The 13860-nt window shown below is 43.1% G+C and overlaps 1 protein-coding gene across 1 annotated transcript in view; it reads left to right on the top strand.

The window, feature by feature from the left end:
- The window catches only part of LOC138204912 (uncharacterized), a 124763-nt gene extending 111482 nt beyond the window's left edge, over nt 1-13281 (top strand). Inside the window, 16 exon segments of the mRNA XM_069160455.1 lie at nt 1739-1926; nt 2111-2261; nt 3257-3439; nt 4315-4452; nt 4584-4778; nt 5488-5803; nt 5915-5983; nt 6425-6561; nt 6669-6798; nt 7316-7527; nt 7660-7860; nt 8019-8147; nt 8400-8591; nt 9436-9516; nt 10228-10274; nt 10543-13281. Of these exon segments, the coding sequence (XP_069016556.1) occupies nt 1739-1926; nt 2111-2261; nt 3257-3439; nt 4315-4452; nt 4584-4778; nt 5488-5803; nt 5915-5983; nt 6425-6561; nt 6669-6798; nt 7316-7527; nt 7660-7860; nt 8019-8147; nt 8400-8591; nt 9436-9516; nt 10228-10274; nt 10543-10753 (2580 nt within the window). The 3' untranslated portion in view covers nt 10754-13281.
- Nucleotides 13282-13860: the final 579 nt, after the last annotated feature.

Raw genomic sequence — 13860 nt, 5'->3', positions numbered from 1 at the left:
GTTGGATTTGTTTGCGACTGAAGCTGAGGTCAGTTCTATATTTGCCGCATTGATTTAAATCTTCAAACTATGCGTCTTTATGTCTTTGCTTCGACGTGTTCAGAGTGTAAAGTGGGACGCGAACGGTGACCCTCAGACGCGCAGTGTACGTGGCGCGTTCCTGCAACAGGACGGAAGATGCAGACGTTTCACTTCTTCTGAGTTGAAATGTGTGAATTTGCTGAAATCACGGCTGCACATCGATCAGGATAAAGGTGCTCGAGAAGCACATGTTCACCGTGTTTTTACAAAGAACAAAACTTAAATTAACGTCATGGAGATTCAAACGATTTTGCTGGTGAAATCAATGCAAATTTGAGACGGTTCCACCCGGTTGGCTCGCTTTAGGTGAGAAATAACGGTTTCCAGTAACATTACAGTGTATTTGAACAGGTTTGGGTATTTTAATCCTGTTGAACTCTGGCTCATGTTGGGTACACAATAAAATGTATTAAATTATTAAAAAAAAAAAAAGAAATTAGCACAGGTGCCAGCAGTCAATACAAAATCTATTCCCTCTACCGGCACTGTCTGTTGTGTGGAGGAACACGTTTTAAACCTTTTCCCAACAACTCATTTCACCTTCTCTTTCAGTGCCCTGCCTCTTCCACTAAAAGCTCTCACTCGCAGACATTTTTTAAATTTTCAAAGAGCTCTACTCTGCCATAAACATGTCAGCCTGAGTGCTTGAAGCTATTTAAAAAAAAAAAAAATAATAAAAAAAAAGCTACTAGCTGTTCTAAAATAACTGCATGTGAACTTTTGTGTCCGGAACCTGTGTGCTGTTTCTAACTGGAGAGTTTGGATGTTTTTATTTCTACTTTTACGACGGATTTTGTGGTCTGAGCGAACGCAGATATATATTCACTAGCCAAGATATTAACAGTAAAGCGCTGACAATCAGTCAAAGAGCACCCGTCTCGTGAAAAAGTTCCAGGTATAAAGGAGAAGACATCAAGACAGATGAGAGACAGAGAGAAGAAAAAAAAAAAAAAAGAAAGAAAGAAAGAAAGAAAGTTGAATGGTGAGAGTGAGGAAGACGTGGAGAGTCAGGCCGGCTGAAAGAGACGACTTCAGCTGCTCCTCAGAAAAAAAAGGCTTGCAGGTCTCTCCATTAGTGGGTGATGACTCCTGTGTGGATAGGCTCGTTGAAGCTTTCACCTGTCGCCATGGCAACGCAGAGATTGTCAACTTTGAACAAACTGGAGCTGTCAGCCCCCCCCCCCCCCCCCAAAAAAAAGGACCCACACACAAATCTGTTGTTGAAGTATTGGAGTTGATTCCGTCCTCAAACCTCCCCCCCCAAAAAAAATCTCAATGACCCGTGCTAATAATGCTAATTGTGTTATTTGCTGTTACCTTTCCAAAGAATTTACATATTTTTATCTTATTGTATTAATGGGAATTTTTTTGGGGGGGATGTCACTGCCAATGAAGTTTTACAAAGATCCTCCTATTTACTTAAGAATTCATTCTTTCTTCTCCATCGTTGAGGAACTACAATTCTCATGGAGATACTTGAATATGGATGCAAAATCTGTCGGCAACCGGACAAAATTCTGGTCTTGAAAGCAGTGATCAATTGTGTTTGAAAAAGCTTTGGCTGCATGTAGATAAAAAAAAAAAAAAAAACGTTGGCCGAAATGCAATCTAAGAGCGGCTCTTGTAAATGCAGCTTCCTGTGCTGTTTGACCCGCAGAACCTGCAGCGGGACATCGAGCAGCACATGGAGAGCGTGGCGTCGGTGCTGACGCTGTGCGACGTCCTGCTCCACGACGCCGACGCCTGCGGCAGCGACTCGGAGAACGACTCCATCCAGCAGACCACCCGCAGCCTGGACCGCCGCTGGAGGAACATCTGCGCCATGTCCATGGAGAGGAGGATGAGGTGAGCGGCCGGGCAGAGTCACGGATTTTTATTTCACAATAAAAATCAACAGAAATCTCCCAAATGTAACCTTTTAATAGGTCAGGTTAGGTCATTATATCAAAGATCTCAAACATCAGGCGGGTCAGATTTCTCAGTCGGCTTTCCTCATCACATAAAAGTTTTTTTTTTTTTTTTTTTCCAGGATCGAGGAGACCTGGCGTCTCTGGTGTAAGTTCCTGGACGACTACTCTCGCTTTGAAGACTGGCTGAAGACAGCCGAGCTCACCGCAGCCAGCCCCAACTCCGCCAACGTCCTCTACACCTGCGCCAAGGAGGAACTCAAGAAGTTTGAGGTCAGCGCATTATTTCTTTACTCTCTTTGACAGAATACTGGAAAGGGAGGATTAAAGCAAAGTGATGCCACAAAACTCCAGAGTTAACAGAGAGATCAGTGTCCTGTTTTTAGGTCGTCTTAAAACCTGCTCGGCCAAAACGATGGCTTCAAATTCTCATTCTGGCAGTAAACACTTAAAGATGTGTTTAAATCAACCTCAACTGTGCTCAGCAGATTTCACCGAAGTTGATACACTAGAAGAAAACGAACAGTGTCCAAACTTTTAAAACAAAATGTGATCCTCTATGGAGCGTTAACGCACGTTTTTATCAAAAACCGCTCATTAGAAGTAGATGTTTCTTGTATGGTTCTTGTATAGTCAGTGTTTTGACCCGCTGGTTGCAAAATGGGAAACATTCAGGAGAATCCATGAGAGAAACATTTCCGGGCAAGCTTTGGGAGCCTAATTATTATTAGAAAAGTAAATCAACAGCGGGTTGAGATTCATAAACCGACTGGAAAAGGTTGTTAACCCTCTCTGAGAAGCAGCAGTGAGGACTTGTTGTCCGCTTTGGACAATTCAAATGTGTCACACTGTATATTAAGGACAATATATGAATGTTACGCAGAAAAACAGCCATCCTTTCCACACAAAATGACAGCCAACGGATATAACCTCAGACACAAAATAACAGTAAAGAAATGAACCCTAATGAATTTAACATTCAACCACAAAAGACCTTAAAACGTCCTTCTTATAACCAGTTTTTATGCACATTTTTTGGGTTAATATTTACAAAAATGTCTTTTCTAACTCTCTTGGGAGTACTATTATGTTCTGCTATTCTCTGTTTGGATGCTCTGAATTTTTTTCCTCAGAAAATTTCCCCGAGTACATGTTAACAGTTAAGTTATACCCTTTAAAGTCAAATAAAACCCCTGTTTCACTTGAATTATGTTGATTTTTTTTTTTCCCTCACTGACGACTCATCTGTCCTGTATTCTCCTCTCCAGGCGTTCCAGCGGCAGGTTCACGAGCGCCTCACTCAGCTGGAGCTGGTCAACAAACAGTACCGCCGCCTGGCCCGGGAGAACCGCACCGACGCCGCCAGCAAGATCAAGGTCATGGTCCACGAGGGGAACCAGCGGTGGGACGGCCTGCAGAGGAGGGTGGCGGCAGTGCTCCGCAGACTCAAGGTGAGGCGGGGGGGGGGGGGTCGAAGGTCAGAAGGGATTTTTAAAGCTGCTTTTGGAAGCTTCCTAAAAAAAAGGAATCAAGTGATTGAGACGGAGATCAGAAATCAAACCTTCCCAGCTGATCTACGCGGGATCTCCCCGCTCAGTGCTCCGCCCTAAGCTGTCAGGATTTAGGTCACCTCTCAGACGGTGACGAGGCAGGAGGAGGCGGTCACGTTGGCAGGGGGGCTGGTTTTATCATGGCATGTGGCGCCGAGCAGATGGAGGATGTTTCTGTTGCTATATGGAGATTCTAATGTAATCAAAGAACTCCACCGATCGGCGCTAGTTGACCTCCCCCGGCTCGGTCCGTGTAAGGTCCATATTCACATCCTGGATGTATGCAGCCGAGCAGCAGCTGCACCCCCTCCTCCACCCCCAACCCCCCCTTCCCGACCCCCAACCCCTCCCACCCCCCGTCTTCCGGCCTGTATGCTAAGCTATGCTAATCACCCCCCCCCCCCCCCCGACTCTGAAACCATACATATTTATACACAGACGTGAGATTGATATTGGTATTATATTAGACGGCATCAATTTTATTACAGAGAAGTTTTCCTTTATTCTGTGTCAATTTTTCTACAGTTGGTTGTTGAACATTTTATCTTTTATTCCACAGTTTAAAAAAAGAGATACATTTTTTTTGTAACAAGTCTGGTGCATTAAAAAAGGCGCCTAAAAATCCTTCAACTTTTCCCTCGAATCTGTTTTATGATCAGATAAGAATCCAGCTGCAGATCAAAGTTGTGTCCAGTTCACTAAATGCTGCCTTTACCCAAAGTTAAAAATGTATAAATTCTCTTATTTAGTACTGAATTGATCTCCGTCCTCTTCAGCACTTTACGTCTCAGAGAGAAGACTTTGAGGGAACTCGTGAGGGGATCCTGGTCTGGCTGACCGAGATGGACCTTCAGCTCACCAACGTGGAGCACTTCTCCGAGAGCGATATCGAAGACAAGATGAGGCAGCTGAACGTGAGTTCGTCCACGCTGATTTTTACACTCTGTTGGCGATAAATGTTCATCGGGAATAAACCACGGATCGGTTCACAGTTTACACGTGGCGGGTTTGCCCGGGTCTTTTAAAAGGACGTTTCCTCCTGCAGGGCTTCCAGCAGGAGATCACCCTCAACACCAACAAGATCGATGCCCTGATCGTGTTTGGGGAGAACCTGATCCAGAAGAGCGCTCCTCTGGACGCCGTGCTGATCGAGGACGAGCTGGAGGAGCTCCACTCCTACTGCCAGGAGGTGTTCGGCAGGGTGGCCCGCTTCCATCACCGGCTGGTCAACAGACGCCCGGTCAGTAGTGTGAATGGTGCTGGAGTCAGAATAAAGATCCTACGTTTTCTTTATAGGTCGGAGCTGTAGATTTCACAGATTGTTAATATGTTGAAGGGGCCTAAATTAGCCAAGCATGCTCATGAGAAAAGACGTGTAAGATCTTATTGAACATGAGCATGCACACTTTTACACAATGAACTCTCACCTGTTCCGGACCCATCTGCTCATGCAGGTGCAGACTCGCATGCAGGAATAGTAAATTACATTCAGCTGAACCAAAATATTATTGTTGTCGATTTTACAAGTGAAGTGTCCAAAAATACTAATGTTATGTCCAAAAATGTCACAAAACAAATATCACACACAGGACCGCCTCATTGTATTTCATAGACTATAAATTTGCTTCAAATCGAATTGGCTTTCAATCATTTAAGAAAAAGGTACCTGGACAGATTTTTATTAATGTATATTATTTATCTGGCATCCAAATACAAAATATATTTCCATGATTCATTAAAACCAAAAAAAATAAAGTTCAATTGAAGTTAATTAATCTCATACTTAACTCAAAATGTGATTAAATTCTAGTTTTGTCTTTCACACGCACTTTAAACATGTTCACATGGATGACGTTGGACATTTGTGTTTGTGGCCAGGCTTGATTCTAAATATAGAATTGCACACATTACAGGTATTGAATTCATTTGTCTGCATTTTCGACCCGCAGGTCCTTGAGGAGGAGCGGGAGATGTCCGACCATGACACCGACCTGGAGGACTCGCCTGATCTGACCAACGGGACGTCCTGGACGGAGGCGAGGAGGAGGAGGAAGAAGGAGGAGGACGAAGCGCCAGCAGCGGGCGGAGTTTCGGCCGGACGGCAAGCCGTGTGCCACCTCCTGGCCCCGCCTCTGGAGCGGTCCGGGAGAGAGACCCCCGTCAGCGTGGACTCAATCCCACTGGAGTGGGACCACACGGTCGACGTGGGAGGATCGTCATCGCACGAGGACGACGAAGACACCACCTTCTTCAGCGCTCTGTCAGGTAATTGTAACTGCGTGTTGTGGAGAATTTGTTGGGAGAACTTTTGCAGAGCTCCGCCCCTCCTTTCCGGAGCAGCTGTCAGACGCCGTTAACGTCCACTCTTTCTTGCAGACGTGAAGATCACAGAGAGCTCAGAGTCCTTTGTTAGAGCGACTGTCAGAGCAGTGAGAGCTACTTCGGGTAGGCACTCTGCCTCCTGCATGCGTCTGCATTGCTGTGTGGTTATTTACCAGCATCCTGTCTCCTAGCAACCCAAAACCCATCCACCCGTGCCCTCCATCTGCATCTAATTCAGACACCTTGTTTTATATTTCCCCTCGTTTCAACCCATTTGTACTTTGAGTCTACGATGTGACTGTGCACGGCTGCAAATTATCACCCGCTGTGAAAGTCGCAACAATCTTTTGTTTGCCAGGGGCTGAAGGTCATGAAACTTGCATGATACCCAGGATGGATTTTATGGATTTCTTTTGGTCGTTTATGGTTTGCTGATATTGTCTTTGCATGGCATTGACAGACACTTTATTTTATGCATTCGTCAAACGGTTAATGGAGGAAGTGAAAGTCCGTTTTTTTTTTTTTTTGGGGTTCTTAATGTGTTACTTTCTTCTCTTTCTTCAGTTAAATCTGTAACCGACCCGCCCAACTGGCACCAACCCGATTCTCCGGAGAGGAAACGAGTTCCCCGAGAGATCATTCGAGGCCTGAGTTCGTCCCCGACACACACCACCAGTACTCCCTTCCACCGGCATGGCTACGTAAGCACATAAACGCGCACTTTATGTCCAATTCCAGGTCTAAAATAGCTTCAGATTAAAACCGTGTGCGTATATCTGTGCGTGTGTGTGTGTGTGTGTGTGGTCAGGTTAAACTGATGTCAGAGTGCAGCGGCAGCATCAACAACGTGAAGAGAGTAAAACTGATCCTGAACGACGAGGGGGAGCCGGACGACGCAGGACTGACCAGCAGCACAGCCAACAAGCCGACCAGCACAGGTACGAAAAACATGGAAAAACACAGGAGTGAGAGGTACAACTCTGTTTGACCTTCTGGAGAATGAAATGGCAGATCTTCATGAAAAGGAAAAGCAGACTGGATTCTCAAAATGAACGGACACCTCCTGGTTCTTTCATCATGAATTCATGCATTAATTGCCATTTTTGGATAAATCCGTGTATTCTTCGTCGGTATTGTTCAAAATAAATATTGAACTGTGAGGACTTTTGAACCCCCGTCGTTTAGGATCAAAATTCCCCATTTATATTTTTTTAAGTGAAACAAAGACAAGACCAGGTCAAAACCTAGTGTATGGCTGTATGAAACATACATTTTGAAACAGATACAGTAAGCGTAACTTTATCATTCACTGAAAGGCGTGGCGTTTACAGGAGTGGCTCTGTTGTTGTGGTCCAGCTAAAATCATGGCAAATGTAGACACAAATGCTGTACACAAAAACAAAATTCACATCGGTATTTGAGTTTATTTCATCTCCCTGACTCTTGTTTTGTCAGGCGTGATCGAGCGCTGGGAGCTGCTGCAAGCACAAAAGTTTAACAACCAGACCGACATCAAGCAGGACCTGGAGCAGTGGCAGAAGCTCAACTCTGACCTCTGCGATGTCACTTCCTGGCTGGGCAGAGCGCTGCCGGAGCTGGAGAGGCTGCAGCGGATCGCGCCGTTCACCAGCATCCGAGACATCGAGGTCAACATCAGGAAACTCAAGGTAGCGGATCTGGACATCTCGGATTTGGACTCTGAATACATCCAGTTTTAAAGGCGGTGCCACTTTATTTGTCCTCCACATTCTCACTGTCTGCAATCCAGCTGTAAATCGTGTCCCTTTTTGTCTGCTAAGGAGATGCAGAAGACCTTCAACAGCTACAAGTGTCTGATGATCTCCGTCAACCTGAGCAGCCGCCACTTCCCGCGCGGCGACAGCGCCGAGCTGCGGGAGCTGCAGGATGCTCTGAGCTCAGCCAATCACAGCTGGACGCAGGCCTGCGGCTGCCTGGAGAGCTGGGAGAGGAGGCTGCACTCTGCTCTCATGCAGTGCCAGGTCAGACATGGAGACACTTACTGTAAAAAAAAAAACATAAACAGACAGCATTTTCTGTTTAGTACAACTTCACTCAGAGACATCTACGTCACAAAATAAAAAACTTTAAATGTTCGGTGTGATTCAAATGGGATCTGATTCAAATAATTCTTCTGCAGGAGTTTCACGAGACATTACACTCGCTGCTGCTGTGGCTCGCTCAGGCCGAGAACAAACTAAGCGCTGTGGACGTCAACGACCTTTCGACTCCACACTTCACCCTGCTGGAGCACCGAGACACGCTGACGGTGAGGAGGCCATGATCAATTTATCCATCAGTCAATATCCAAAGACTCCTTACAAATATCTTTGCACTGACAGTACCGGCAATTCTTTTTTTTTTAATTAATTTACAATTTTCTGGCACTAAATATGATGTAAAACCTCTTTATTAACCAGCTGAATCTCATGAGATTAAAGTTTAATTGGCTGAAAAGTACCGGAGTAATTACCACTCCCTTGTATCTGACTCCCGTGCTCTCTGTCGCCCCCTGCTGCAGGCTCTGCAGGAGGAGCTGCACAGCCGCCGACGGCAGGTGTCCTCGCTGCAGGAGATCTCCTCCCAGCTCCTCCTGGAGGTCACCGGAGACGACAGCGTGGAGGCCAAAGAGAAGGTCCACGTCATCGCCAACAAACTGCATCTCCTGCTGCGACAGGTGGCCGCGGGTCTGAACACGCTGCAGGGAAGACTGGTAGGTCCATCCTACTTCAAACTGCCTGTGATGGACAGCAGATCGACATTTTGTTCGTTATTATTTTCCAAAAATTCGGAACATCTCAAATGCATCCGTTTCATGTTAACTCATTGTATTCGAGCTTTATGGGTCTGTCATTTCTGAAAAATGTCCTAAAGGTTTCTGAGATAAGACGGTAATGTATGACTAGTTATGGGGAAAATATAGACAGTGTTCAGTTAGAATACCTCTATTAATTTAACGTGTAATTATTAATGAGTGCACAGTAAAATGGGGGGTTTCTTGCACCTATTTAAAAGGTGCAGAGAGAAGAGAAACCATTCTTAAAAAGTGTCAAATTTCTTCTATTATTAAAAAAAAAAAACTTCATTATCTGAATAAATAAGACTTTGAAATCTGTTTCTACACGCAATTCAAAATGTTAAAAAAAAAAATTCTAAATGATTAAAAGTTTCTAATTATCAGTGAGCAATGAATTAACACCCCGTTGGGTTTAATGGGACCCTTTGTTTTCAGGGAAACTTACTAATTAGTGCCCAATTACATCTTGGGAATAATGAGGAAATTATTTGAAAATTATAGACCAGGACAGTTCTGGACTTATCAAAGCATAAGTAAAAGTTTTAGTTAATTTGATTGTAGTTTGATATACATTTTTTATTTTTTTTTATTTTTTTACCTGCATCACTTAGTAAGGAAAGTAAAACAGACCTAAATTTGACTGTGTGTATAGATACTGGGTCTGTGATCACTGCACTCTGACCCATCTGTTGAAATATCTGTCTTTATCTGGGGTGAAATGTCAAATGTACGTCAGTCTGATCTGATGATCTGTGTCCAGTCCGTGTCTCAGGAAATCCGCCCGAGCGGCTCTGAAATGGACAGCATCGGCCTGGGAACGCTCGGCTCACCTCCGCGGAAGGTACACCTCAGAGTTCACCCTTAGTCTTCTCAAACCGCAGCATACATAAAGTTACACCGACATGGACAGTCAAACACCTGAAAAACATAATGAAAATATCATGTTAGAATCATTTTAGTCTTATGGTACTACTTAATACTCAATAACAGGTCAAATGCCGCCATTGAAAACACAATATTGTTTACTGTTCTCCTCCAATGTGCGCGAGGTGTTTTTTTTTTCTCCGAACACTGACTTTAAAGGCCTATAACTTGTGAGTGCAATACTTTATTTTAATTTTTGGATTTGGATACCTGATTTACAAAGTGCCACCGAGTAAGCCTGCAAAGTTTTGGCACTTTGTAGATGTTGAAATCACTATTTATTTATTTATTTTTCCACTGAGGCCAATTTGAACGATTCTACATTCTGCTGGATAGTTTAAACTCTTAACAGTAAGCTCATTTTGTTGTACGAGTTCAGTCTGAATTTGTTGAGTAATATTTATATTTCATAATATTCTTATTTTGCTCTGAAATGTAGTAGCTCATAAGTATAGAATAAATGGGAATATTCTAGTAAATTTACAAAGTTACATTAAGGCAACAACATTAACACGTCGCTTTTTGTGTGGATCTGAGCTTTAATCTCAAAGTACAGTTGGAGCTGCAGCGTTGAATCTCTTTTTGACAGTTCGAGACACAAGTGAACCCATTTGACTCTTTACTTTAGGAGTCCGAACTACAGGCAGCGACGGTCGGACACCCAGCGACTAGAAGGTAATTTCTTTTTTTACTCACCGAACTTTGAGGTTTAGTTTTGTCAAATGACAAAAAAGTCTCTCACTTGCATTTAGTGTGATGTGTCCTCACATTTTTGCCTTCAGTCTGTTACAACGCAGGAGAAGAGAATTTGTTTTGAGGTGTCTGCGACACTGTAAAGAAAAAAAAAAAGAACAGTTTCTAACAAAGGCCCATATTGGTAAAGAAATATTAAATAATGTTCAAGCTAAAAAAAAAACCATATCTTCCCATGTCCACCTGCAAGGGAGGAGAGAAGGGAATCCTCCCCACACCGACCCTTCTTCTATCGGGTGCTGCGCGCTGCCTTCCCCCTCCACCTGCTCTTCTTCGTGCTGCTGGTTCTGGCCTGCCTGCTGCCTCTGTCCGAGGAGGACTACAGCTGTACACTGTCCAACAACTTCGCCCGGTCCTTCTACCCGATGCTGCGCTACACCAACGGCCCTCCGCCCACATGAGCACTGCCGCGGCGCTCGGACCGGCTTCCTGAAAGGGCTGAAGGGAAAAACAGCCACACGTGAGGTTGAAATCCTAAAAAAAAAAAAAAAAAAAAGACCCATTAACAGTGTCAAGGTCAACTTCAAAGGACTTGTGTGTTCTTGACTCTAAATTTTATCGCTATATTTAAAAATGTATTTATTTGTCGTTCAAAATGAAAAGCCATATCACTGGTTTGTTTTTAAGTGGAGTGATTTTATATGTACCAGTTGCCAGTTGACGTCCCTGCCGACCACATTCAACAGACGGTGCGAAGGAAGAGCAGGTTACGAGATTCATTTTGATATCTATATTTTCTACACCGGTGTGTGGTACGGAGGATAAAATTCTGTTATCACCAAAGCGTCACGAAATCAAAGGGTACACTAACCATTTTCTACCACTAAAGCTATTTTTACTGTTTTTAATAGAAGGCGGCCACTTGCAGGGCTGGGTACCAATTTTGTAAAAGCCATTTTAACAAAAAAGAAAAACAATCACGAGTTTTCATGCAGTTTAGAGGGGGAGAGCGCAAACCAGGTTATTTTCTGTAGCTTACAAATGTTCCCTAAATGCCTCGCGTGCTATCAGAAAATCAATTCAAATAACCTAAACAAGAAGTGTTCGGCTACAAAGATGTAAACAGAAGAAGAAGAGCTTGACGGACAGGCCGACAGTCTCATGCTGAAGCTCAGACAGTCTTGATGGACCAATCACAGCCCAGCTTACTGGCCGGGCTCGCAACTCAGACAGACATGTGCCCAAACATTTGTTTGAAGCGTCAAAACAGGCGTTTTAATGTCAATTTATTTCAATTGAAATTAAAGGATTTCATCTGTATGGGCGTGCAGCCCAAGTCGAGGTTACGTACGGCGATTACTGTATCGGCACACTAATGCTAACTCCTGCTTAAACGCAGCCAAACTAATGCGTTTTAATACAAAAAGGTGTGGATGTATCTTGGGTATCAAATTTGGTACTAAATGACAGGTTTTTCAAAAGAATCAAAGTTTGGCACCCAGGCCACTTGTTTATAGCACACTTTGTACAGAAATGAAAAAAGGAGTTTTGTTTTTGTTGTTTCATTTAGAACTATTTAAGATACAAAGATTTGTAAGTTAGGACTTTTTTGTGTGTGTGAAAAAGATGGCAGCGACTCATCTGCAGATTTGCCTTTCTGTAGCCAACAGAATTATCATACTTTAACAGACAATGTCCTTTTAATGGTGTTATAAATTATATTGTATATAAAGGCAAACTACTGAGAAAAGGAAAAAGGTAAATCATTGTTTGAGTGTGGTACTGAAAATAGTTTTAAATAAAAATTATTTCAAAATACATTTTGGCCAGTCTGATAAAATGGCATTTTCTTAAGATTATGCAAAACTCTTCCTTGTTTTTGAGGTCACTTTTAAATGTTGTAGCAGATCACTGAACTTAAAGCTTTTTTCAAAGTGGAACATATCCTCAATTTAAAGCTGCATTAAGCGATTTTGATCTCCATATTTAGTCGATAGTACAAAATTATAATGTTGGAGTTGTGGTGTAATTCCTGGCAAAACGTTCACCTACTTCACTGGCTAGCGCCTGACTTTGCTGATTGGTTAAAAACTCCTCCAATGGTTTTGAAATGAACGCATATTAAAATACCATGACTGGAAATAATCCGCGGTGGATTGCGGCCAGACCTGCTGTATATGCGTGCAGTGAATTTGGGTCCAGGAACACCAGGCTAGTTGGTGAGTGCCAAGAGATTTAAGTCTATGCGCAGCAACTGTGCAGTAACAGAGCTGGGAGTTAATTCTGTATGACCGATTTCTTCAGATTACATTTTTGTTTAGTCACTTACTTAAATGTATTGTCAGAAATATCGCTTAATGACGCTTTAATGTTTTAGTTTTAGATTTGGTTAATATTGATTGCAGCAATTTTTAGCTCTGGCTGGGAGTCCTAAGATGCAAAAATATAATTTTGTGTAAAGACATTTAAACTATACAATTTAAAGACTGATTTAACAGAGATTTGTAACTCACCCAATGCTGTCCGGCTTGACCCCGTGCAGTGAAACCCTGCAGACATCAAACATAGAACAGAGAAGTATTTAAAGACAATGCAGTCTGTTGTTTATGGCTGTAATGTACATGTGGGGTTTACCTGAACGTTGCTTTAAACCACTCTTCAATGCAGCATGGCAGTAACGTGCCAGACTTGGGAGTAGAACTTGAATGTAAGAAATCTCTTCAGCATCGAATGTAGTTGTGTACATGCACAATCAAAGATCATTAAGTGTATGTCATTTACTGTTAATATTATTGACCCCTAAATGTCACAGAGAAGACTCCGCGAAGGATTTGAAACTGGACATAATCTCAGCCTCGCACTCAAACAGGCCAACAGAACCGAAGCGAACAACAAAAAGTGTGTAAAAGTGTGATATATTTTGTGATCTCTTATTTATGGGATGTATAGATTGTCATTTTTGATTGACAATAAACCGTGTTTGCCATGATTTGCTGCCGTGTGTTTGCTGTATCGCCAGGTTAGAGACTGAGAGGCAAAAACTTCAACAAGGTCTGAGACACGAATGTATGTATTGAGCAAAAACTGACAACAGAAATATTTTCAGCATCAGATGTGTGTGTGCGTGCGTGTGTGTGTGTGTGTGTGTGTGTGTGGTCGGGTGTGGTCATGCATTTACAAACCACAGACATCAGGAAGGATAGTAAACATATATCCGTCTATTAGCAGTGATTAGATAATCTGGTACTAAGAATGAATTTACGCTGGCAAACGAGTGGCACTGGACGTCCAAAAAAGCATCTTGATGGTGCGTTTGGGGGCAGTCCATCTAAAATTCTGGAGCATTTATTTCTGTCAGTTTGTTTGACCACATGAAAACAAAGTCGTTTAAAATTGGGACGTACCGAATGGGTAAATCCAAAGAAACCACGGTCGACGGGTTTTGCATGTGTAAGAAGACGAATGGTTTTAGGACCGAGAGCCAACAGTTCCTTACTCAAGACGAAAGAAAGCAATTCCAGGGCCTCAGTTGTAAAACATTGCGTTAGAGCCACACGAAAAATGAAAC

Source organism: Embiotoca jacksoni, unplaced genomic scaffold (genome assembly GCF_022577435.1).
Source record: "Embiotoca jacksoni isolate LCO1_2020_lvr unplaced genomic scaffold, fEmbJac1.0.p SCAF_27, whole genome shotgun sequence".
Lineage (NCBI taxonomy): Eukaryota > Metazoa > Chordata > Actinopteri > Embiotocidae > Embiotoca > Embiotoca jacksoni.
The sequence above is the reverse complement of the archived record's forward strand: the minus strand, read 5'-3'. Positions and strand labels throughout refer to the sequence as shown.